The sequence below is a fragment of the Mesocricetus auratus genome, unplaced genomic scaffold (assembly GCF_017639785.1).
Source record: "Mesocricetus auratus isolate SY011 unplaced genomic scaffold, BCM_Maur_2.0 Super-Scaffold_100010, whole genome shotgun sequence".
Taxonomy (NCBI): domain Eukaryota; kingdom Metazoa; phylum Chordata; class Mammalia; order Rodentia; family Cricetidae; genus Mesocricetus; species Mesocricetus auratus.
Genome location: NW_024429194.1, coordinates 62273691 through 62299780, shown reverse-complemented (window position 1 = coordinate 62299780; position 26090 = coordinate 62273691). Strand labels below are relative to the sequence as shown.

The 26090-nt window shown below is 50.0% G+C and overlaps 1 protein-coding gene across 3 annotated transcripts in view; it reads left to right on the top strand.

Moving 5' to 3' along the window:
• Window positions 1-25540, top strand: part of Pde1b (phosphodiesterase 1B) — a 28034-nt gene extending 2494 nt beyond the window's left edge. Inside the window, exons 1-15 of one of the 3 annotated variants that reach the window (XM_013111235.3) lie at window positions 1418-1520; window positions 15409-15522; window positions 16776-16958; window positions 17121-17187; window positions 17512-17628; window positions 19832-19972; window positions 20340-20440; window positions 20530-20655; window positions 20774-20875; window positions 21849-21969; window positions 22173-22254; window positions 22574-22682; window positions 23087-23217; window positions 23720-23842; window positions 24261-25540. In XM_013111235.3, the coding sequence (XP_012966689.1) occupies window positions 1465-1520; window positions 15409-15522; window positions 16776-16958; window positions 17121-17187; window positions 17512-17628; window positions 19832-19972; window positions 20340-20440; window positions 20530-20655; window positions 20774-20875; window positions 21849-21969; window positions 22173-22254; window positions 22574-22682; window positions 23087-23217; window positions 23720-23823 (1554 nt within the window). In that variant the 5' untranslated portion in view covers window positions 1418-1464 and the 3' untranslated portion in view covers window positions 23824-23842; window positions 24261-25540. Of the gene's footprint in view, window positions 1-1417; window positions 1521-8840; window positions 9588-15408; window positions 15523-16775; window positions 16959-17120; window positions 17188-17511; window positions 17629-19831; window positions 19973-20339; window positions 20441-20529; window positions 20656-20773; window positions 20876-21848; window positions 21970-22172; window positions 22255-22573; window positions 22683-23086; window positions 23218-23719; window positions 23843-24260 lie in introns of those variants that run through there. The other 2 variants (XM_005067359.4, XM_005067358.4) reach the window with 2 other exon arrangements.
• The last annotated feature ends 550 nt before the right edge of the window (window positions 25541-26090 follow it).

Here is a 26090-nt window from a genome sequence, read left to right as displayed (position 1 = left end):
TTCCTTCCTTCCTTCCTTCCTTCCTTTCTTTCTTTCTTTCTTTCTTTCTTTCTTTCTTTCTTTCTTTCTTTCTTTCTTTCTAGGTAGGAGGAGTTTCCCAGCCTTCTAGTCATTGTTTCTAAGGAATTGAGAAAGGAGGAATTCCCTGAAATGGAAACACAGCTCTCCCTCCTTCTCATAGGTGAGGGAAAAAGAGGTCATTTAGTCTGGACACAGGGAGGCAGACATGACTATCTAAGGACTGGGCACTAAGCGGAAATGAAGACAGGTGGGATTGCTACATATTTATCTATGTATCTGGTTTCCAAAACCAACAATCCTACTCCCTCTCCCTTTAGTTCTAATCCAGGACATCCAGACTCTTAGGGTGCTTTTGCCTATGGATATGAAGCCTCCACTGATCTAATTGTGCAATTTCTTATTGCAAAGAACATTCAGGAATCCCATTTCCCACACTAGGACTCTGTCAAGGGCCAGCTAAGACTCTAGGACTAGATGAATTGGGGAAATCTCCAACAGTGTGATTTACTTCTGGCTTGCAGGGAAACTTTTCTGTATTGGGAGATTCATAAATAAAGAGGCTGAGAAAGGTAGTCTGGAAATGAGGGGCTGGTCATGTTGATTCCAGCATCTCAAACTGTAGGTGAGCGATTTGACTAGGCTGTCCACACTTATCTAAAGCCAGAGGGCACTGGGGACTGTGGGGGGAAAGATACTGATGTAGAAGGAATTTTCAGAGTCTTTTTTGAATCAAGAAAAACCATGATTGGTTTACTGACTTGGTCCGTTCATTTATTCATCCAAGAACAGTCTGGGTACCTGGTTTGGGACAGGTAACATATGAGATGTTGGAGATGTACAGCTGGATGAAGTGAGCATACTTCCTGCCCTTAAGGAGCTGTCCAGTTGTGTGAAGAGGCACACCTTTCCTCATCTTGCTATACTTTTACAGGAGGTAAAATTCTGCCACTCTGGGTTTTTGCCCAAGTCGCTCTTTTGGAGGTTATGCACACATGAAAACACAGATGTGAGTTCTGACTCCCAGGGCAATACAAGCATCATTCTCATCTTTGCCCCAGTTTCTCTCAGGATTTTACATTTCAGAGACAGAAATTCCTCCTGTCTGTGAGACAGTGAAGGCACAGTCTTCTTTTCTTGTCTGTCCCCTGCTTTATTTTCAGGACCCCAGAGGTTCAAGGTCATATTAGCTGAGTTTAGACCAAGGACCTATTTGAGGTGATTTTTGCTTGTCTTTGTTTCATCAGAGTCTCAAGAAATGAAGAAAGAAGTTAATGAATTATGTGTGTATGAAGTCATGGGACCCAGCTATTTCTCTGACTCTGTGGTGTGTGTGTACCTCCACATAGGAGGGAGGTGTGGGCAGGGAACAGAGCTGGGAGTCAGGGAGATGGTATGGCTGCTGTGTTTTGAGTTATGGAATCTCAGGATAGAGCCTGGAACTGAATGAGTTACGGAGAAGATACAGAGACCGTGTTTTGTGTGAACAAGAGACTGAAATTGTGAGTGCCAGATATGCATACCTGTAAATCCGGGTAGAGGGTGATGATGCCGAAAGCACAGCTCCATGATGGCGTTTCTCTCTCTCTCTCTCTCTCTCTCTCTCTCTCTCTCTCTCTCTCTCTCTCTCTCTCTCTCTCTCTCTGGTTATGAATGGTGTGCTGGGAAGGTATGCTCCTACCTAACTGCCTCAAGTGGACCTAGGCATAGATGGGATGATGTACAGGTGAATGTAAATAGTCATGCTGGTAGTGGGATGTGATATGTGTGTGTGTGCGTGTGTGTGTGTGTGTGTGTGTGATCTTTTGTATGTGTTTGTGACACATTCACATATTTTGGCAGTCCTGGGGGAGACACACAGAGCAGCAGGAGGAAGCTGAGGGACTGACCCGGAGTTTCATTGATTGATTCTGCCATTGGTTATCATGATGAATGTGCTCCATCCAGTAATCCTGTGTGGCTCTTACCAGTATTGGCAAGCCTATTGTCATTCCCCCATTCTGTGAGTGGAGCTGTGGAGCTGCTGTGAAGATTGCAGGATAATCTGTGGCTCCTTCCACCTCTCAGACCTCAGTGGAAGGCTTTTTTTTTTCTGTCTTCCCCGAACCAGCCCTCTCTCTTTCGTTTCTAGATATGGCCCAGGGAATCTCTCCTTGGTTTTTACACTGCCTTTCCCACCATCTCTATTTCCTTCACTGTTTGAATGAGGACTGAGTGGCATCTGGTATGTAGAGGGAGGGGCATTCCTGCATTAAGCTGAGGAGAGGCCCAGAGACAGGGCAACTCAAATTCAGATAGAAGAAAGAGCTTCCCACACATCAGAACAGGTACTGGAGGAGTTACGGAGGCCGGTGAAGGCAGAAGGACAGAGATGAGTCTGGGCTCACATTCCCACTCTGCCATTTCTGTGCCGTGTGGTCTTGAATTCATATTGTTTCCCAGAGTCTCTGTTCTTTGGTATCGTCCACACGAAAATGGCTTTAAACGATAGAGTCTGAGAGCTTTCGGTGTGGGGGAACTTGCTTTGTGAAGGAATGAATGGGGGACTAATGACTGGATGACAGTTCTGGAGGCAGGAACACGATTATCAAGTAAACTGGAAGCCAATATTTGGGGCATGATTTAGACCAGTTTTGCTGGTTCGGGGTTACATGGCAGGGGTGAGGACAAGCGTCTGACCTCAGTGAGTAAGAGGCGAGCGGTGGAAGCGGCCTACACTGTGAAGGATGTGGGCTACTGTGCAGAAGTCTTCCTTGCCTTGTCCCAGTGGCTGAAGTGGACAAAGACGGAACAATTGTGGTCCAAGCAATGGTCAGCGTGAGAAGCAGCCCTCCTCCCTGCTGGGGTTCTCTGTGTGTTGGGGACCCCCTTTTGCATTTACTGTAAATACTTGGCCTGGGCTAGTATCATCAGGCAGATCATATTCCCCAACTACCTGGGCCTGTGGAGAAGAGCGAACACCTAGTGGGGTGTTTTCCACTACCGAGTCAGTTCTTTTTCCTTCATCCCCAGTTATGGCGTAGGGAGCCTTTCCTCCCTGCTTGAAATATCTCCCTCTCCTATCATAAGTCTCCTATCTCTACTTTACCTTTGTACTTCCTCTACTTCTTATTTAGAAGCTCTCTGTAAGTCCTTCAGAACCCAGGCACTATTATGCTTGCCCAGAGGCCCAGGAGGCAGGCTGGGGAGACAGAGTGACTCTACATATGAAGTTTCACTTGCCATTTTTGCCCACAGGAAGGTAAAGGGCAATAGGCCTGGAAGGCCAGGTGGGATTCATTCAGAGGAAATCCTGGACCCCTCTAGACCTTTCCCCTCTCATTCCCTCCCAGACTAGAATGGAGGAAAAGAAAACCTTGAAATCAGGTGCAGTTGTGCATACCCATAATCTAAGCATTCAGGAGAGCTTAAAGCCAACTTGAGCTACATGAGACTCTGTTTCTAAAACTGAAAAACTAACTAGTCAGCTAGCCACCACCAAACACAAGAGGTCTCACCTGTCTTTGAGTCTGCAAAGGAATGGCTGAGGAAATCTCTAAGGTTCTTTATCTTCCTTCCCTATGGTCCTTCCTACCCTTTTCTCCTTCCCTCCTTTGCCCCATCTTTCTTGGGTTTCCTTTCTTTCCTAGACTCCTCTTCCTCCTTTCCTGTGTCCTCTCTTTCTCTGGTGTCTTCACTTATCCTCTCTGGTCTCCAGCTCCTGTCCCTCCTCATTCCTGGCCGGGAGCCAGAGAATCTGTGTTGCTGTGGTGGCAGCGGGGTAAGGTGGCCACGAGATACCCTTTGGGGCCTCTTTCAGAGTCCAGCCTGGACTCCTGCAGGGCCTCTCTTCTGCCTGATCAGCGACCTCATCCTCTCAGCTCCTCCAGGGAAGAAGACAAGTAATTGCCTTTGACTCTCAAGGGGCTGGTTTTGTCAGGTATGGAAGTTGAATAGCTATTTTCCAACTCTCTCCAGGACAGCTGCAGAGAAAGAGGCTTAAAACCAGGGCAGCAGGTGGGGCGGAGGTGAGACACTGGGGAGGCTGGAAGTTGTTAGATACAGAGATTGTCCCCCAAGGGGGGAATCCAGCTGGTCCCAGAGAGCTGGGAGGGAGGGAGTTCCGGGAGGGGCTGAGATGAGATGGACAGGGAAAGGGGTTCCTGTGCAGGGGTAAGGAGAAAAATGGTTGCTAAGTATCCAGTGCAGGTCTCTCCAAGTGGTGGTGTTTGTTAGTCTCTGTCTGTCTGTCTGTCTGTCTGTCTGTCTTGCAGTGGTTCTTGTCCTCTCTCTCTCATCCCTTCCCCAGCTCCTGTTCTGTCTGCAGTGCTTATTCTTGACTGGGAAGAAAATATCAGGTTAGGATTCTGCTTCAGCATCTGGGACCTTAGCAATCCCCAGAGGGGGCTGTGATGGGGTTTGGCAGAGAGGAAGGCCAAGATGTATCCAGGGATGCCTGGGGATAGGGCTGAGACAAGGGTCAGGAGTATTTGAGGGTTGCTCTTGGCTGATCTGGGCTCTCAGGTCAGTTGATTGTACAGCTGCAATGAGAAGTCAGATTTGCAAATAATTGCGGTGACTGCAGTCGGCCATGAGGCTGCCAGCTGGTATTAGCATCGTTTAGGCTGGGAAAGGAGTGGGGCTTCTGGGTCAGGTGCCTGGGGAACCTTTGACTGACAGGATCTGGGGCCTCCGAGGTTTCCCCTTTCCTTCCACACCCTCAGCTTCTTGCTCCCTTGTTTATCAGACATCCACCATCTAACACCTTCACAGTGCTGTCCTCTATGTCCATCTTGTTTGGAAACTCCCTTCAGCCTGGGATGAATGAGCACACTTGCCAAATTTCGTAGCCTGGAGCATCTCTGTACCAAGCCAGAGCTTTAGGAATTCCAACCTGGAAGATGCATACATAACACATCTCCTTTGCTTGCCGTTGAAATGTCAACAAAGTTGGCTGCTGTTTTGATTGATGCAGAGTGGATTGAGGGTAGATATGCAGGAGAACTTCCTGGAAAATTCATAGAGGTTAGAAAGTGACCTTTCTCTGATTAAAAAAAAAAAAAAGGAAGCTACTCTCCTCCTTTAAGACCTGATGAATGCTGATTTTGGGGGAAGCAGTGAGCTAATCAGAAAGGGAGAATTCTAGAACCTGGGAATCAAGGCCCAGATACCCTGCTTCCCTAGTGCCTGCAATGCCAGGCCCTGAATGCAAGAGCTACACAAGGGCTACAGAAGAAGCAACTGGTGCCCAGAGCTAGTTGGGAGGATGGGGTCAGTTCTGGGACCAGCCTGCAATCCTGCCGACCCAGGGTTAGTACTGGGACCAGCCTGCAATCCTGGTTAGTACTGGGACCAGCCTGCAATCCTGCCGACCCAGCCTTATCCTGACCCACACATCTACAGTCACCTATTGCCATGCTGACAGCTCTTACCCATCTTAGACTGCTTTAAGCATCTGGTCAGTCCCCTAGAAGCAGGACATCTGCTGGGGACATCTGCTGGGTTGTGGTCTAGTGGACTAGTGGGGTGGTTAATAAGCAGAACTCCACGGTTAAGGGAGAGGGATCAATGGAAAAGTGAGCTGGAGGAGCATTCTTTTGGATGGGGTCCTGGTACTTCCTCTCCCATCTGCCTTCACCTATCCCGATTACTCCCTTTCTAAAGGGGTGAAATCTGAGGGAGAGGTGACACATTTGTGCACTGTATTGGGCTGGACACTGAGACACCTGAATTCTTATTAGTCTAATCTAAGGCTTACGCTGCTTAAATTGTGTCTTTCAATGGCACTGTTTGAGCTGGGCTGGGCTGTTGTTGGGCACACCTGTTAGAAACGGCGTCTAGTTAGGAGACTGGGGAGCTGCTTTCACACACAGGCAAGGTAGAAGCAGATTCCTCCTGTGGCTCAGTGTTTGTCCTGGCCGTATTCTGGAGCACCTCCCAGATTTTTTCCCTCTTTGCCTTCTAGGACCTTCCACACTGCTATTTCATTTCCTTTTGCTCCTTTGGGATTCTGTCTACCTCTCTAACCACACACAAGGATGGGAAAGTGCTGAAAGTACCTCTGCCCCTTCCCCAAGCCCCTCCTCTGTCCGGTGCCTAGAGATCTCCCATGGCTGCCATGGCTACTATGTCAACCTGAGCTCTGTCATCTTCCAGAATGGCACCCCAGTTCTGCCACTTGGGGGGCTATTTTTATCTCTGGAGCCACCCCCGCCACTCTACCCAGGCAGCTGCCAGAACTAGGGCTGCTCAGATAGCGATGGAAACCAGGGAGTGAGGGGAGTGTGAGCCGAAGTTCTGGCTGCTCTTGGGCTCTGCAGCTCTCCACAGTCCCTGCCTCTGCTGCCTTCCAGCTCCCGAGGACTACAGAGGAGAGAGACGCCCCAGACATGTGGAGAGAATAGAGTTTCTTTTTTTCACACATAGCTTACATTCCATTTAAAGACTGCAGGAGAAAAGTGGGTCCGGGGTACTAGTGGGCATCTGGGACTTTGTTTATGGAAGTCTCTTAATGAATATTTGCAAATCTAACTAAAGGATTGGACTAAAGCAATAATTTCCTGCCTGGATGTACCACTGTATGGTTCCCAAAATGCTCTCACAACTGTCTCATCAGAGCCTCACTAGACTTCTGGGAAGTATGTGCTATTTACCAGATTTAAACATGGGAACTGGAACTCAGAGAGATTTGCCCATGGCCCTATACGGTGAGAAAATCAAGGCAAATTCTCCTGATGAGTACTCAAGTCATTTTAAAATGGGGCTTAGCTGATTTCCCCCACCCCCACCCCAGTTTCTGAGATTTTTGTATCCTGGAGATCAGCTACCTCTACCCCTGTTCCCACTCTCTCTTTATCTGACCAGACCCAACGTCTGTCCCCTATGCCAACGATTAGTCCTTGGTACAAGGTGAGAAAGTCGGGTGTGGGTAGGACAGGGAGGCCCTGTGCTTGGGCCTTTTTTTTTTTTTTGCCTCTAAATTTAAGGGTTAATGAAAGTAGAAATGGTCAACATAAGAGGGATGGAAGAGACCTTAAAGGAGGGGAGGGGAAGAGAGAGCAGTGGAGTACACGTGACATGAAAATGGGGGGGGTGATTTGGAGGGGAAGAGGACCCAGCAAGAGGGGGTCAAGAAGGATGGGAGAGGGCAGTGGAGGGGAGGGGTGAATGAGAACAAAGCATAAAGCCAGACGTGGAAGTATATACTTGTAGCCCCAGCACTTGGAAGGCAAAGGAAGGTGGACTTTGTGAGTTCAAGGCCAGCTTGGCCTATATAGTGAGTTCCGGGGCTATGGAGAGAGACCTTGTCTCAAACAAAAACAAACAAACAAACAAACAAACAAACACAACACCAACAATAAAGTCTCAAAAAAAAGCAACAAGACCAGGCTGGTCTTGAACTCACACAGATCTGCCTGCTTCTGCCTCCCGAGTGCTGGGATTAAAGGTGTGCGCCACCAACGCATGGCTGAAACCTATAGCTTTTTATGGTAGCATAATGCCTTAAAACAACATAATTTGTTAACACAAGTTAGTAAAAATAAATTAAGGCATTTAAGAGCTGAAGAGAAATTTGATACTGAACTTCTCATGGGGTCTACACATCTCTGTCCTTCCTCCTAGCCAGGTGACTCATGAAAGGGATGATGGTTGTCCCTAAATCTCTCTGCTGGGATCTGTTTATAGTCATAGGCTGGGATATGTGACACAGCATATGGTATGGGGTGAGCAGTCATTTCTGAAGCCACCTTTGGTGCTGTTGTCCAAGAGTAGGATGTCGATATATCCTCTCCAGTTTAAATTAACGTCTACCTCTCAGTGGGAGAGTTGAGATTAGCAGAGCAGGGCACACAGGAAAGAGAGCTCGCACAGTTTGAGGATGCTGCTGTTTGGGGCTGAGTGCAGCTGACTGTTGCCACCCCCCCACTCCCGCCCCATCACCCATCCTTCGGAGTCAGCATGAACAAAACAAGCCTAATGACTTGGCCTGAGACCCTGATGCTGGGTATAGTCCTTTCATTCTGAAAGTGCTAAATGGCTTGTGGTATCGTAGGGCAGGTGAAGGCAACAGGGCACAAAGAATGGTCCCCCTGCCTCACAGCAACCCCTTCTTGCCCACCAGCCCTCTAGAGAGCAACCTGTGCGATTTTATCCTTTACCGCTCGTCTGCAGTCGAAGCCCACTTCCACTTGTCCCAGAGCTCAGAGCCGCTGAGAAACAGCAGGTCCCTAAACTTCTTTTGTTTATACTCCTTTAAGGCTTTGGCACCGTGCCGGTATTTTAATTTCTCAGCTTCTGAGCTACGGTAAGGAAAAGACTTCCCGTCATAAAGCCAAAGCTCTCGGCTTGTTTCTTTTCTTTTCCCTTTCTTCAGCCATACTCATCCTTGCGAGCCCCCTCCCCCCCAATTCACCCCTAATGCGCGACCCTAGATTTGAGGATACTTTTGGCTTCACCACTCCCACCTCCTCCTTAGCCCCGCCTTAGCCCCAGTAGACCAATCGTGGCCCCAATGCACTTGTATTGGTGATGTCATCTTGTAGCCAATCGGGAAGCTGCTGGGTTTGTGTGCGCAGTCCACTTGGGCTGCAGAGGCCGGGCTCTTTCCTGGAGGGAGAAGTGACCGCGATGGAAGAGGGGTCTTGATTCTTAAGCTCTTCTGAGAGCCTCATTTTGCCCCTCTTGGGCTGTGTCGTCACTCCTCCACTTCTGAGCCGTGTTGACCTCACTCTGGTTAATTCACGGTTTCCCCCAATCTCTGTATGTAAAATGAGAAAATCAGGTCTAGGAGTAAATTGGCTAGCTTCGTGGGTTTTTTGGGGGGGGGCGGGGTGTGTGTGTGTTGTTTGCTGTCAGGCCTGCCCATCACCCTACATTCACTTTCTTTGAACAGGTTCCCCAGACTTTTCATTCACTGAGGAGTGGGGTGCGATTCTCTACCCTTGAGCCTCCTCTGGCCTCTAGCTACTGCAAGCCCTTTCCCAACTGATACGAATTCTCTGGGAAGTTCATCCTCCTGCCTTGTGAATTCTCTCAGGTGGGCCGAGGCTCCTGGGAGAATGACCCTAGGAGGATCCTGTATTTGCAGGAGTTGGATCTGTTTACCTCCTCTGGGCTCTGGCCGGGCCTCCACCATAGACTTCTCAGGATGGTTCCCGTTCCTGCCTCCGGACACTGTCTGCTAATCCCTATTTCCCAAAGAGGAGCCCCACCTCCTCAGAGCAAGGGGCTGGCCTGTGCTATTTCTGGCCTTTCTGGGACTCTTCTGACAGCAGATTCTTGTTTTCAGTCTGATTCAGATGTGAAACTTTTCCCGCGGCCTCTTACCCAGTTCCTGTGGGTTAGGTCCCTGCCTCATCACCCCTTTAGCCGGGGCCTTCCAGTTTCCTGTCCAAAAAGTCCTCTCTGGTCAGTTGCTCAGTTCTGCTGGGACCTGGAAGAGGAAGTTAAGGGGTTCAAGAGGGAGCTGTTCCCTAGTAGGGGCCCTGGGCCTTGGGGTCAGCTTTATGATACTTTGAAGCAGAGAACTTGATTCCCATGGCAAACCCTGTTCCTGTCCAGAGGAGTCACCTCCAGGGGCCCATCCTCAGGTGAGTGCCAGGGGGAGGAGAGCAGAAAGGAGGCAGGAGGAGAGTGGAGTGGAAGACAGGAGATTGGGGAGGCAGGAGAGAGGGGGGTCAGCAAGGGTGGGCAGGAGGGGAGGAGGTAGGAGGGGGCAGGAAGAGAGGGGAGCAGGAGAAGCAGGCCAGGAGGATAGGGGAGGCCAGGAGAGTGGGGACAGGAGGAAAGGGACCAGGAGTCAGGAGTGGGGACAGGAGAGGGACCAGGAGTCAGGAGTGGGGACAGGAGAGGGATTAGGAGTCAGGAGTGGGGACAGGAGGAGAGGGACCAGGAGTCAGGAGTGGGGACAGGAGGAGAGGGACCAGGAGTCAGGAGTGGGGACAGGAGAGGGATTAGGAGTCAGGAGTGGGGACAGGAGGAGAGGGACCAGGAGTCAGGAGTGGGGACAGGAGGAGAGGGACCAGGAGTCAGGAGTGGGGACAGGAGAGGGATTAGGAGTCAGGAGTGGGGACAGGAGGAGAGGGACCAGGAGTCAGGAGTGGGGACAGGAGAGGGATTAGGAGTCAGGAGTGGGGACAGGAGGAAAGGGACCAGGAGTCAGGAGTGGGGACAGGAGAGGGATTAGGAGTCAGGAGTGGGGACAGGAGGAGAGGGACCAGGAGTCAGGAGTGGGGACAGGAGGAGAGGGACCAGGAGTCAGGAGTGGGGACAGCAGGAGAGGGACCAGGAGGCAGGAGTGGGGACAGCAGGAGAGGGACCAGGAGGCAGGAGTGGGGACAGCAGGAGAGGGACCAGGAGGCAGGAGGAGGGGGCACAGAGGAGTGGGAGGCCAGGAAGGGAGGAGGGCAGGAGAGGGGTGACTGCTTGTGAACTTTCCTGTTCTCTTTGCTGTTTATCTCTTCTACTTAACTATGACAGACATCTTCACAGGTTTCCCCTCCTCCCCTTCTTGATCCCTGGTATCCTTAAGACCTCACATGCCTGCATCCCTCCACAGCCCCCATCTCTCTCCCCTCACTCTGTAGCCCAGACCAGTCCTGAACTCACGGCATTCTTCCTGCTGCTGCTACCCAAGTGCTGAGATGACAGATGCCAGCTACCATACCATTGTCGCCCCCCCCCCCTTAACCCTAGTGCTGGAGGAGACACAGGTCCTTGTACACGCTGGGCAAGAGCTTGACCACGGACCTCTACTCTGCTCCAGGCCTTCCTTTGTCTTCTTCTTCCCTCAGCCCCTGGGTTGAAGCTGTCTTTTTCTAAGTCCTCTGCCTACGAAGATCTTTGCGGCAGTATTGGTACTGGAAGTGGTGGCGGGCAACTTGGGAAATCCTCAGATGACCAGTCACATTGTAATCCATAGAGACGGGCTGGGGTCTTCTGTGTGTTAGAGTTATTATTTCCAGAGTCTTTTGTTCAGCTGGAGCCAGGGGAGACGGGGTCTGTCAAGGGTCAAGATAGGAGGGCACTGAAAGTGAAGGAGGAAATGTGACCGTGAAATGGGCACAGATGGGGGGGGGGAAGGAATTCTGAGAAACTTTAGTTTTCTTAGAGGCTTGTCTTGTTCTCCAGGGAGGGCTTTTCATGAGTCAGATTCTCTGAGGTCTGAGACGGAGGACTGGACTAGAAGTGCTGTGGGCGGAGAGAAGGACTTTCTGTAGCTAGTGAGGCATAGGTGTCTTCGATCTCAAGGACTTTGAGATAGAAGAGGCTTTGCTGTGCTGCCTAGTGTGTGTGTGTGTGTGTGTGTGTGTGTGTGGTGTGTGTGTGTGGTGTGTGCGCGCGTGCACGCGTGTGTGCTCGCGCATGTGTATTTGACTTCAGGAGGGTGCAGTTCAGCACCTGGATCTTCTCAGCTGCCTGAGTCCAGCTCTTCTTGGATTCCTTGTTTGTCAAACTACCTCTTTAATCTTTCCTCTCCCCCTCCCTGCCTCTTTCTGGTGCCTGGATTATGTTTCCTTCAGACTTCTACAGAAGCTCTCTGTGTTTTCCTGGGTGAGATCTAGCAACCAGAGAAAGTGGAACTTACATGGCTCAAAGTCAGTCTTTCAGAAGCCTGGCTGGGGAATGTCATTTTGTAAGCTCTGGCAGGTGGCTTTCCATCTCATTAGTCTTCCCACATTTCTAGTTGACGAAAATTTTTTTCTCTCAAGACAGGGTTGTTGGTTTTTTTTTTTTTTTTTTTTTTTTTCCTGTGTTGCTGTCCTGGAACTCACTCTGAGGACCAGGCTAGTCATGAACTCAGAGATTCATCTGCCTCTGCCTCTCAAGTGCTGGGATTAAAGGGGTGTGCCACCACCACCTAGCTTAGTTGATGAACTTTTGTTGAGTACATGCTGTGTGCTTGGAGACCAAGGTAAACCAGGCACTATTTATGCCACACTGATAATTGCCGTGTGCTGTGAGTTCACTGACAGGTCCAGACAATAGAAGACTTAAGGTGGATCTGGCTGAGGCTCTGGTTCAATGACCTATGTCTCTCAATAAACTACATGTCAGGCATGTGCTGTCCTGATGCCATCAAAGTGGAGGGACACAGGTAGGTTCCCATAACTTTAGTGTGAGTTGTGGGCTTTGCCAGCTTGAGACTAACAGATCCTTTGACCTTGGGCAAAAGGCACTTCCTCTTTTGCTAAGATGCTTGTGAGAATCAAGTGAGGTTTTACATGGTATAGGAGAGACGCTATCGCTAGCATTTTCTGTCATCTCCTTCATCTAACCTGTGTTTCTTCTCCTAGGCTGAGACTGAGCAGACAGGTGCTTGCTGGGTTTGAAGGACTGTTTTGGGGCCGAGTGGGAGCTGGTGATGCTGGCAGCTAGTTCCTATTCAGGTTGTAATTACGGGGACCTCCTGCCTGGGCCAGGCTTGCTGCACATTTTATTTCCTTTATAGTTCTTGTAATATTGTTGTGAGACAGCTTCATCACTTTTCAGTTGAAGAAACTGAGGCTCTAGAGTAAAAAGTTGAGTGTTTAAGAATCTCTTAAGGTGTTCTTTAGAAACCCACCTTTCTGGGTCAGGGAAATGACTCAGGGAGTAAAGAGCTTTGGAGCAAGCCTGGTGACCTGAGTTCAATCTTCAGAACTCATGTGACCGTCAAAGGAGAAAGTGGACTACACAAAGTTGTCCTCTAACCTGTATACATGTGCCATGGCACACCCGAAACCACACACACTCACACGTACACTCACACACACACACTCACACGTACACACACACTCACACGTACACTCACACACACACACTCACACACGCACGCACGCACGCACGCGCGCGCAGTAATACATTTTTAAAATGCATGCCTTCCTCTGGTTCCACAGATGTGCAGTCAAGTTTGGAGGGTGATGCTGGTATCTGCTGTCTCCAGACCACTTTTATTTATTTATTTTGGAGGGAGTAGGGTTGAGACAGGGATCCTCTGTGTAGCTCTGGCTGTTCTAAAACTCACTCTGTATACCAGGCTTGACTCGAACTCAGAGATCCACCTGTCTCTGCCTTCCGAGTGCTGGGATTAAAGGCAAATGCTACCACTGCCTGACTTAGGTTGCTTTAAAAACTATTTTATTTTTATGTATATGTGTATTTTATTTTTGTGCATGGCATGTGCATACCACATGTGTGTGGGTGCCTGTGAAGGCCAACAGAGGGTGTTGAATCCCTGGAGCTGGAGGAACAGGGGTGCTAGGAACTGAACTTAGGTCCTCTGGAAGAATAGTAAGCATTCAACCATTAAGCCGTCTCCCCAATCCCTCTAACCTCTCCCCAATCCCTCTAACCTCTCCCCAATCCCTCTAACCACATTTTACTTTTTATTTTTTTCCAGGTCACATTTTAACACATACTGATTAAGAATTAGGGGCTGGAGAGTTGGCTCAGTGGATAAGAGTACTTGTTGCTCTTGGAAAGGACCCTAGTTCAATTCCCAGCATCTACATGGAGGCTCCCCATCTTCTCAGGATATCAGGCATGCATGTAGTAAACAGATACACATGCAGGCAACACACACACACACACACACACACACACACACACACACACACATTAGTGACTTGCCAAGGGCACATTGCAGGAAGTGAGCTTTGAAACTGGGATTCCAGCCTCAAAGAATATACAGTGTCATACACCATTCCAAGGAGTTGGGTTTGTGCATTGGGAATGTGGCTTGCAATCCTTTCCTGACTGCATTGTTAGCAATTATGCAAATAAATGCAAATAAGAAGCTGTGGGTGTGGCTGTTCACTTGGGAGCCAGCACTTGTTTTCCTCTGAGTTGGTTGGGAAAGACAGTGATGGGCATTGATTGCTGGGGACACCGTTTTTGGTTGAAAGGAGGCTGAGTGAAGTAGCAGATTAGGGTAAGGGTGGGAATATGAGGAGAGGTGGATGTGTGTGTGTGTGTGTGTGTGTGTGTGTGTGTGTGTGTGTGTGTGGGTGTCTATTCCAAAGCCCCCAGGAGACTAAGTAGAGAAGAAAGCCCTGTCTGGGTTAAAAGGCAGAGAGTGCACCTTTTTATTCTGTGATATCCTGGCAGATCCTGGCTGGTGTCTTTTTCTTTTTGTTTGACTGGGAAATCCTTCCACAATGTCTAGTTTCTTTCTGCTCATCTTCCCTTGTGAAGCAGGAGTGGGCTGAGCTTTCCTAACCCACCCTCCTTGTCTGACAACTGACTGTTTCCACATGGAACCAGTGGGGCTTGGGCTCTTCCTTCTAGCTGCCCACTCCACACTGGCCCCTTTCCCTTCTGCCCCATTTGCTCTCAGACATGTGGGCCAGGACTGCTGGGCTCTGAGGTGGGACCTGGCCAGTGATACTCCCCAGTGCTGGCTGTTTTCAGCATTTCTATTCCAAAGTTGCTGAGACCCCAGGATTCGAGAGCAGATTCTGTTCAGGAATGCCATTGTTTCCCCTCCCCCGGCATCCCTGGGAATTGATGCTAATTTCAGCCTCTGCTCCCTGACTCATTCTCTTCTCCGTGACTCACAGGGTGACCTTGGGTTTCTGAAGCCCCTCTCAGTGGGAAATTGTCCTAGCTACAGTCTCACTCCACCTGGACAGGAAAGCCTGTGTGGGGGGGGGGGGTGGGAGGGTGTTTGGAGGGTGGCGAGTTGCTTTCTTCAAAACCACTGTCTAGACCCAGAGAGTTTCTGAGCTACTCTTGCCAGACTTCCAAGAAACCTCTCAGTTAATCAGTAACCCACTCAGAATTCAAGCTGCAAAGCACGAAGGGACTGTCCCCTTGGGGGAGGCATCAGGTGATTGAGAGCCAGGGCAAAACTTCAGTTGGGCCAGAGACAGGATATGGGCACAGTGACTCTGGCAGAGGTTGCCTGTGGCATGAGCCTGGGTAGCCAGGGGTTAACTTGCTTTGTCCTGGTTGATGGATTCTGGAATCATAATCCATTAGCTCTGCTTGCGTGGAGTGAGGCCAGGCAAAAGCATTCGGATTGGTCTTTGTTCTGTGCCTTTGCTGTCCTTGCCAGGGTTGAGGGGCTGTGGATGTGCTCCTCCTCCCTGTCTGGACCAAGACAATGATGGAATCCTGGGGGATTGTTCTGATTGGTGTTGACCCCAAAGCCCTCTCTCCTGGGGAAATATTGAGACTATGAAACAAATCATCTTCAGAAACATCACTTCTTGGGCTGCTGCCTACCTAGACTAAAACTGGGGGGTTAGACAAACTTACCACCGGCAGAAGCCACAGCCTGGCATGAGAAACACTAACTGCTGTTATCATTAGTGTCAGAATTATTAGCAACTCCGAAGACTGAAGGTGTTTCTGCAAAGTACCCCCACTGGGGAACCCCCTGACTGGGCTATTATGTCTAAACAGGACATCTGTACTCATCCCCTGCAGGTTACGATACATGGTGAAGCAGTTGGAGAATGGGGAGGTTAACATCGAGGAGCTGAAGAAAAACTTGGAATACACAGCTTCCCTGCTGGAGGCTGTCTACATCGATGAGACACGGTGAGAGAGACCTGCAGACAGAGAAGGAAGATATCAGATAGGCAGAGCTCTAGAGAGAGAGGAGTGCAGAGCTGGAGAGAGAGGGACAGACAAAGAGAGGGTGGGGCAGAGATGGAGAGGCTGTGAGAGACAGGGGCAGGGACAGTGAGAGACAGAGACAGGGACAGACTGCCCGGAGAGGGCTGGGGTAGAGTTCAGTGGTGGAGTGCTTGCCTCACAGTCCTGACACTCTGGCCTGGTCCCTATTACTGGAAAAGACAAAGCAAAAAAACAGTGGTAGCTTCAGGGATGCAAGGGACCCTGGAGACCATCTATCTAGTTCTAACCTACATGGAATACATCTCTAGACCTGTGCTGGCTTAGAGGGACGAATCTGATTCCATTTGATTACTGAGTCCTTGTAGTGTATAAGGATGAGTTGAAATGTGTCTGTAAATTATATTCTGACTTTTACAGATAACCCCCCTAATATGTAATTCTCATAATATTTTGAGGAATTAGCATGAATACAATTTATCATTAAACATACCAGATTTTAAAATATTCTTTTTCTTTAATTTTTAAGAAGATTTATTTATATTAATTTTACTTGTATGCCTGTATATATGTATGTATGTATGTCTACTACATGCATGCCTGTGACAACATGGAGGCCACAGAGGGTGTGGGATCTTCTGGAACCAGAGTTAAGCAGTTTCAGCTGCCTGATGTGGGTTCTCGAAATTGAACCCTGGTCCTCTGCAAGAATAGCAAGTGTTCTCAACCATTGAGCCATTTCTCAAAGCCCCTTACTAGTTTATTCATACCATTTTAATGTAGCTACTAGAATATTTAAAATTTCTTTGTTGTTGTTGTTGTTTTTGTTTGTTTGAGAAGGCCTCATAAAACCCAGGTTGGCCTTCAACTTGTTATCTAGCTAACATTGGCCTTGAACCTGGGTCCTCTGCCTTCTAACACACCTGGAAAACATTACATTTCCTATGTGAACCTTGCAGTTCATTTTTGATGGACCGGGTTGCCCTGTAGCGTCCCTGAAAGATAGCGTTTCATTGCCTGCCAAATCATGTCCATAGTGTTCTCACTACCTCACACATGAGCTCTTTCACTGTTGGAGATGGACATAAACAGCTATAGTAAAAGAAAGGAAAGGTGAGGATTTGGGGGCATTGATAAGTGGGTATGGCTGTGTGTAGGGTCTCTAGGTGTGGAGGCGGCTGCTTTCTCTCCTCTGTGACCTCCCTCCTGGTCCCCAGGCAAATTCTGGACACCGAGGATGAGCTTCGGGAACTTCGGTCAGACGCTGTGCCTTCAGAAGTGCGGGACTGGCTGGCCTCCACCTTCACCCAGCAGACCCGAGCCAAAGGTCGAAGGGCAGAAGAGAAGCCCAAGTTCCGAAGCATTGTCCATGCTGTGCAGGCTGGGATCTTCGTGGAGCGGTGAGGTTTGCCCACACTCGGCCTCCCCGATGCTTGTGCCTTCTGTCCCAGCTAGCCTGATCCCTCATGACCACACTCACCAGAGACCTATCTCCACAGCCCTGGTTGGCTAAATCTCCACTCCCCAGACTGTATGCTTGATTTCTCTATGTTCTTTCTTAGGATGTTCCGGAGAACGTATACTGCTGTGGGCCCCACGTATTCTACTGCAGTCCACAACTGTCTCAAGGTGACCCCTGGGTTTTTGGGAAAGACGAGAAGGTTAGGGGTTGAAATAGCTGTTGGGACGTCCAGATTTTGTTTGTGGTGTGATTTTTACTTCCCTTTTAACTACTATTTCCATGTTCTTCTGGACAATTTTTGTTCACTCAGAGGCAAATTCTTGCCTTCTTGTCTCTCTGGTACCGAGAGACACCTGGGATTAAAGAAACCCATTTAACCACCTTTGCTTTCTTGCTTCATTGGGAAGTACGCCTTGAAGTCCCACTGATCTAGCCATGGCAGGGGAACTCTGGAGGGGAGCTTTCCTGCCTAGTCTGCTGTTTCTCCACAGAACCTGGACCTCTGGTGCTTTGATGTCTTTTCCTTGAACCGGGCAGCAGATGACCACGCTCTGAGGACCATTGTTTTTGAGTTGCTGACTCGGCATAGCCTCATCAGCCGCTTCAAGGTTGGGCAGCATCCCCCACCTCTAGACTGTACCCTCCACTCCTCTCTTTGCTGTTCTAGAAGATTCCTAGTGAGTCGACTCCATAGTTCCCTCATCCCGTCCCAGGGTCAGGGCTGACACCCCTGCTCACCCCACTCTTGTGTCTCCTGAAACTGCCGTAACCCAGCCTCTCCCTTCACTCACTGCTTCCTGAGGTTCCAGGCCTGCGAGCATTTAGCTTGGGACACTGCTCATGGCCTTTTCCTTCTTAGCCTGTCCCGTCTGGGCTGGCTGCCATCTGCCTCCCCTTCTGCTCTTGTCTGTGGACTCTGGAGGTCTAGAGCCCAGTGCTGCCCTCCTTTGGGACTAGAGTCTCTCCAGACTAGAGTCTGGGGGAAGGAATGGGCCGGTGTGCAAACCTGACTATTCTGTCTCCAGGTCTGGGGATTTTCTGGAGGGAGCTAGCTCTGGGCAGAGTTGGGAAGAGCTGTGTGCTTGGCAGAGGAAGGCAGTCTGGATAGGAAGCTGCTCTAGATCCTTCATCTGGAGAGAACAGCTCTGGGAAGGAAACGGACCAGGAAAAACCACTTCAGAGCCACTTCTGGAAGAGGAGTGTGAGGGGTTAACAACTGACTCTGGGGTATTAGGGTGACACCTGGGGTGACAAACAGATATTGAAGGTGAACTAGCTGGACTTGAAGGGTCTGGGCCGAGCAGTACAGGGTGGTGGTGGTGGTGGTGGTGGTATCCTCCTAGTGGCCCTGTCTTACTTCACTGGAATACTGTTCATGTAGCCTCTCCCTGACCCTTCTGACGCCTCTTAAGAACTGTTGTGGCAGTCCCTAGCTGCTTGACTGGGTTCTCCTCTGGACTTTCATGAGAGCCTGGCCTCCTGAACTCTCCTTGCCACCTGCAGGCCCCTCTCCCTAGGCCAAGAATAGCAGGGTCGCTTTCTCAGCTCCTGTTTCACCATGTCATTTTCAGACGTACTTCAGATACCAGCTTCTCCCAAACACCCTCCCTGTGTGGATGGATGAGGGTTAGGGGGCCCCAAATGCAGCTGCACTGGGCTGGCTTTAGCTGGCCTGCTTGAAGGCTTCACAACAGTTAGAGAAAGGCATACCCACTGGGTCCTGGTCAGGCTTCCTCCCCAAGCTCCCTGGTCTCTTCCCTCCCTGTTGCCTCCTTTCTCTTCCCTTCCCTTCCCTCTAGGGACACCATGGCAACGCAAAAGCAAGGGCAGTTGTCATGGAAACAGTCCTTTAAAATTCCCTGAATTTGGGGCACAGCCCTCCAGGGGTAGGGGTGGGGTGGGGGATGCTAGGGTCTGACAAGTGGCATGTCTTCTGTGTCCATTGTCACTCTGAAGCTCATCTGAATGACCTGAGCCCTGGATTGCTTCCATGCCTCAGGTGAAGATACTAGCCTTGGCCTCTAGGAGCCTTGAGTCTCTTGAAGGAGGCAAAGATGTCCCAAAGGCATCTGTAGTCAGGGACAGAATTCAGAGTGGCTCTATCCATAAGACAGAGTCCTGGCTCTTGGGGTGTATGCACACGTGTGTAAATATTGTATGCTTGGTGGGGTACTCATTGGCATATGTGGAGTGGAGGCGGTCAAGGATGGCTTCTCAGAGGGACAGGTGCTCCACATCTGCTGCAAGGGTGCTGTTCAGCTCATCTTACTCTTCCTTTGCTTCTGAGCCCTTCTCTATGGCACTGGATTTGGGGATGGTGCAGGTGGTTGGAAGGTAGGAGGGAGGCTTTCTTTCCTTTTCTTAGAAATTTCCAGGGAAATAATAATAATTATAGATACTCTTCAGAGAGTACTTACTAAATGCCTTGTACTTTTCTCATTAAATCCCAGGTAGGTGGTATTATCTTTATTTTGCAGCTAGGGAGGCACAGGGAGATATGTGGATTACCCAAGGTCACACAGGCTGCAGGTCGTAGAGCCTGAATATGAACCTCGTTCTCTTCTGATGAGAGTATGTGCCAGTTCTCTGGGCCACACCCAATTCTTTTTGGGGAGGGTAGGTGGGTGAAGTGGGGTTGAGAAGGCCTCCTTGTGTAGCTCACCCTGGCCTGGAGCTTGTAAACCTTTTGCTTTAGCCAAGTGCTGGGATTACAGGTGAGTATCTTTATACTTGACTACCTTGTAAAGAATGATGGACTTGTCTCATCACTCCTGTAGATCTGTGATGTCTCCATTCTCCCCACCCCTGCAGATTCCCACTGTGTTTCTGATGAGTTTTCTGGAGGCCCTGGAGACAGGCTATGGGAAATATAAGAACCCTTACCACAACCAGATCCATGCAGCTGATGTGACCCAGACAGTCCATTGCTTTCTGCTCCGCACAGGGATGGTGGTAGGTGCCTGGTCATGATCCTGTTGTTCAGAGTCTGTGGATCCAGAACTGGGAACCCTTGGCTATGCTCTCAGTGCCCCTTTCCTCATTCTGTTTCCTTGGTGCCCCAACATCTTAAGAGTTAAATTACATTAACTTCGTCCAGAGAATTCCCAGGTATATCAACACTTCTTGGGCACCATTGGGGATATGATGGGGTATAGTGGGCATATGAGTGATGGGGACAGAGGAGAAAGTCTCTGGCCATTCTGAGAGTTGAAACACATTGCTGGCTTTGATGATGGATGGAGTGCTATAGCTGTAAGGAAGGTGTCTTGGCAGTGACTGGCAGAGGGCTGGCCCAAGTCCATCTCTTTCTCTTCCCCAGCACTGCCTGTCAGAGATTGAGGTCTTGGCCATCATCTTTGCTGCAGCCATCCATGACTATGAGCACACAGGGACAACCAACAGCTTCCACATCCAGACCAAGTGAGCAATGGGGCGTGTTGGGGCAGCAGGGGCCAAGGTTGTCAGCGGAGCCCTTTATATGGGGCCGGGCATGACATACAGCTTCACAGGTCAGAATGTGCCATCCTGTACAATGATCGCTCGGTGCTGGAGAATCACCACATCAGCTCTGTTTTTCGAATGATGCAGGACGATGAGATGAACATTTTTATCAATCTCACCAAGGATGAGTTTGTGTGAGCAGAGGCCAGCATGTGGCATCCCTGAAACCCTTATCCCAGCCTTCATTTCCCCATGTCCTTTAGTCTCACCCAGTGCTGAGAGGACCCGTCTCTTCTCTGTCTGTCTACTTAGAGAACTTCGGGCCTTGGTTATTGAGATGGTGTTGGCCACAGACATGTCCTGCCATTTCCAGCAAGTGAAGTCTATGAAGACAGCCCTGCAGCAGCTGGAAAGGTAGCACATGGAGGGGTGTAGTAGGGCCGGGGAGGATCTTGTGAATCAGGGTGTACACTGGGCAGTTGGTTGCCAGGGTCTTACCTGGCTCAGAGACTCCTGGCTCCAGGCACTCATCTGAGAGTACATAGGTGTGTGTGATGTTTGTGGACATGGCCTTGGATTTGTCTAACAGCCTTGATGGAGATATTTTCCAGGAGCCTGAATAGGTTTTTTTTTTATTGTAGCTGCAGGGCAGGATTTCTCTGGAATGTGGGGAAATATAGTCAATATTTTGGACACTTGTCCTTATCTGAAATGGTAACAGTCAAGTGCCTCCCTTCATACTAACTCCTGTCTTAAAAGGCCACTGGGAGGTGTGTGAGGTTGAAGAGGAACAAAAGCAAAAAGAGAATGTTATAATTCTATCTACTGCTGTTTAGAGGAGGCTGGGAATGCAGAAGTGTGGGTAAGAGAGAAAGGACTCAGTACCTGGGAGGTGTGTGTTGACCCGTGTGTATGGTGTCTGAATGGGGTTGTGGGGTCACTGTGGGACATTGTTGGGGGTTAATGACAAGGATCATGATGGTTACCATTGTAAATAATGTCACTGGGTGCATATTATGTGTCAGGCAGCTTGAAATACTTGTTATAAATCATGTAATTCGCAGAACAACTCAGTGTGTGGTAGGATTGTTACCTTCACTTTTGGCTGGAAGAAAATGAATTACGGATGCCATCAGGGACTTGCTTGGGCCTCACAATAGTGGGTAGTAGACATGAAGGGAGTCACATTCACGCCCGTTGATTCTAAGAGCTTGGGTTCTCAGCTCCTGATCTGGGCTTCTACGCCTATACATACGGATGAGTTTGCATGTGTGTAGACTGTTTAGAGTTATGTGAAAAGAGTGTTTGTGTGACTGGAAGCTGAGGAATGGCCAAGGTCTCCTTTTCCTAGATCAGTTTCTCTCTCTTTAACACCCGCCATAACTAGGATTGACAAGTCCAAGGCCCTATCTCTTCTGCTTCATGCTGCTGACATCAGCCATCCAACCAAGCAGTGGTCAGTCCACAGCCGCTGGACCAAGGCCCTAATGGAAGAGTTCTTCCGCCAGGTAACCCTGTCAGTGGAGCCTTTCTACCCTCTGATCTGCAAGCTTCCCACACCTGCTCCAGAGTTCCTCCTGGCTTATCTTTCATTCCTGAATTGATCCCAAGCCTGTGGGGTTAAGTCTTTACCCAGAGAACTGGATATTGGTTTTCTCTACTCACCCCTCGTTGCCAGCCCTTCCAACCCTGAGGCATCCTCTCTTCCTAGGGTGACAAGGAAGCAGAGTTGGGGCTGCCCTTCTCTCCACTCTGTGATCGAACCTCCACATTGGTGGCCCAGTCCCAGATAGGTGAGTTTGAGGGGAGAGGAAAGGCATTGTCTGGGCCTGGCCAGGCTTGTTCCAAGCATCCAAGTCCCCAGACAGCTCTTGTTGTTGAGGCAAGGAGGCTGGGCTGGATGTGGGGTTCTGTGACAGATGCTTGGAGCTGCGTTAGAAGGGTCTGGGCTCACAAAGATAATGTCTTCAAGTTGTCCCCACTGGCTGAGTTCTAGCTTCAGGTCACATCTCTAGGCTTTGTTACTTGCAGTCAAGGCTCACAACCGTGCTCCCTCTTGCCTCTGCCTCGTCCTTCAAGTGAGACATTTTTGCTGCTTGCCCCTTCCTGCAGGTTTCATTGACTTCATTGTGGAGCCCACCTTCTCTGTGCTGACTGATGTGGCAGAGAAGAGTGTCCAGCCCTTGGCAGATGATGACTCCAAGTCTAAAAGTCAGCCTAGGTGACTGTGGCTGGGGTAACCATATATCCTGGTTCATTGGCTGCACAAGGAGGATTCTTTCAGGAGAAAAGATACAGCCTAAATGGGAGGGGACAGGAAGGTGGGATGCTTCGGGTTTGAAAGCCCCTCTGCTTGTCACAGAAGGATGAGACTAGAAGGGTGTGACTCACACCTAGGCTCCCTACATTACTTTCCTAAGGGTTTAAGCTGTCTTTCAGATAATCCTGTTTTTGTTTTCCTTCTACCAGGAGACTAAGTGTGGAGAGGGAAGGGTGAAATTATGGGAAGACAAGGATTTGGGGGTATCTAGAAGAGGGAAAAGGGGACTCAGGCCTCAACCTTTTCCTGGTCTTCCATTTCCTCCATGCTGGGTCTCACATCTGGAACTGGGTGTTTGTTTCTAGCTTCCAGTGGCGCCAGCCTTCTTTAGATGTAGATGTAGGAGACCCCAACCCTGATGTAATCAGTTTCCGCTCCACCTGGACCAAGTACATTCAGGAGAACAAACAGAAGTGGAAGGAACGGGCAGCAAGTGGTGGGTGCTGTTATATACTCTCGTGTGCGTGCGTGCGTTCGTGCGTGCATGTGTGAACATTCTAGGGCTGGCTGGTGGAACAACAGCAGTCCCTTTTTTGCAACTCTTTGACTCCTAGAGTTGGGAATGGAGCCAGTCAGACTAAAATAGGAGGCCACAGGAAAGGCTGACTGGTTGAATGGCTTGGGATGTTCTAGAATGAAAGCTGGAGAGATGATAGGGACAGCCACAGTATTCTAAGTTCCTGGGACCCTGTGCATATGATAGGTGGACTCTTTGCACATTGTGGCTATCTCCAAATGGTACCCCTGGAGATCTGGGTTACTTGACAGTTCTGGCTGCACTGGGAGCAGGGATTGTGAGTTTTTCGTGTGAGATGAGTAGAGATAGCTTGGAGGCAGGTGGTAGATGAGAGTCAGTCCTCTTATTTTCTTCATATACACCTTGGTTCTGGAGAATCTACTTCTTGGCCTAACATCAACTTCCTTGGAACCCTCTGCAGGCATCACCAACCAGATGTCCATTGATGAGCTATCCCCTTGTGAGGAAGAGGCACCGCCCTCCCCTGCAGAAGATGAGCACAACCAGAATGGCAATCTGGATTAGAGAACTAGGCGCTGGCCAGGTGAGCGAGGAGGCAGGAGGGTAGCCAAGTCAGCCTGACTTCAGGTGGCTTATCTCCGGGCTCTGCTCGGCCGGATATTCTCCTTCTCTTTCCAGGCAGAAGAGCAGAGAATTGGAGGCAGAAGACTGAGCCAGAGCATGGGCGGGAAGCAAGGGACAGATAGGGTGGCACATGTGCCAGGCTTTGTGAGATTAGGGAACAGGCACCAGTCTAGGCACAAGGCTCAGCAAGAGCAAGTGAATAAATGTGACTTTTATTTCAGCCCAGCTCATACCATTGGCTGCCATGCATCTGAAGGGAATTAGCATCCAGCTATTCTGGGGACCAAGGGAGGACCGGGTGGGATTTGGAGAAGGAAGATTTAAGTTGGAGATGGTGCTCAAGAACATAGCACTGAAGTGTCTCCTTGTTCCCACAGGTTCTCACTGAGTCCAAAGTCTTTGATGTCATTAGCACTATCCATCAGGACCGGTTCCCCCATCTGCTCCAAGGGAGTGTGTTGGTTATGGGAGAGACAGCCCACCTGAAAGCCAAATGCTGGAGCTGGTGGGATGGGGGAAGATCCCTCCTCACCCAATACCCACTGGGACATAAGCCTGGGGGATCACAGGTCCCCAATGGTCACTGTGCCCACCCCTTGCCTCTGGACTCCCTTCCTGGCCAGGTGACTACTTGGGAGGGGTGAGCTTCCTGTAGGCTTCCCAAGGCCTGGAGGGGAGGGTCAAAGATGCCAGCCCCCTTGGCCCTCCCCCTCCTTCTTGCCTCCAAGTTTCTAAGCAATACATTTTGGGGGTTCCCTCAGCCCCCACCCCAGATCTTAGCTGGCAGGTATGGGTTTCCCTTCCTGTTTCCCAAGGGAGGGCCAGAATAGGAAAGGAAGCTGGAAGCTGGCAGTTTTCAAAGCCCTGCATGGGAAGGGCAGGTGTCCCTTCCGGTACCTTCCTAGGATGAGGTGAGGGACATCCTCTTGACCCCAGACTTGCACTGCTTTAGCCCCTTCCCTTGCAAACTCTGGGACAGTGGCTGGGAGAGGAGAGGAGCCAGTGGGATTACGTCTGCGGGAAGACTTTCCTGGGGTCCTCAAGAACTTGGGGCTGGTCTGGGCTCGGGAAGCTCGTCACCTGCTCTACCTGGGTCTCTGGCCCTTTGCCTCCTTTCTGTCCCTGGGGACCAGGAGGCTCTCATCCGACCAATGTCTGTAAATGCCCTGGGGTCTTCCTTCAGGATGTATCTTATGAGCAAAGGAAGGAGACTACAGCTGGCCCTGGTGCAAGTGGGGTGAGGTATTACCCAGGAATCCATGCTGTCACAGAACGGCTTCTTCCTGCCTCCCTTCTCCTGGAATTGGCCCACCAAGAGATTCCCCTTCCTGGGCCCCTGGTGGATGGAAGGCAGATGGGGAGGGGCTCAGGGCTGTTTTGTCCTGGAGCACGCAGAGCAAGTGCAGCCAGACAGAGCCTCTTCCTCTCCTCAGGCTCCTTGCCCCACCTCACCCAAGAAAAGGCCGAGTCCAGGTGACTGCCTCCTCCTTTCTTGTAAATACCAGCCATGCATTTGTACAGTGGGCCCTGCTCTTGTGAAGTCCATCTTCATGGTCGTTAGACCTATCACTCTGAACCGCATGTGACTCCCCCATGCCTTTGGTCTCCCAGGCCCCTGATATAGCCAGAGATCAATAAAGAAGGGAGACTGGTTGGATGTGTGGTGTTCACAAGGTAAACGTTCTCTCACAGTTGTCTTCTGAGCTAGACACAACTCTGGCATGGTATTCTCCCTGACTGTTGGAGGGAGACCCAGGTGAAGCCTATCTGGGGACACACAGACTTTCACTGTCCAGGCTGTGCTCTTTTTGACTGCAGGGCACTGCTGAGCAAAGAGGGTGAAAGAATCTTACCTTCTTCCTTCCTCTCTTTAATTCTTTGGGAAAATCAGTATTAGCATCATGAGAAGCCTGGCTGGGATCAGAGGCCATTTCTCCATCTGTGCATGGTGTCAGTCTTACCCTGATTTCAGTGTGCAGGACAAGGGGAGAGGTGGCCCTTTGGGTTTCTAGCCACTGGGTTCTCAGACAATCTTTCCCCTATCAGGTTGGAATAAGGAGCAGTGGCCACAAATTGGAGGCCAGACAGTTCCAAATACTTCTTTCTCAGGAGTCTAGAGATAAGGTGCACTTCCCACTTATGTCCAGCAGATGGTGCTATAGCACAGTCCTAGCTTGTCAGGGCATCTGCTTCAGTGCAGCAGTCTC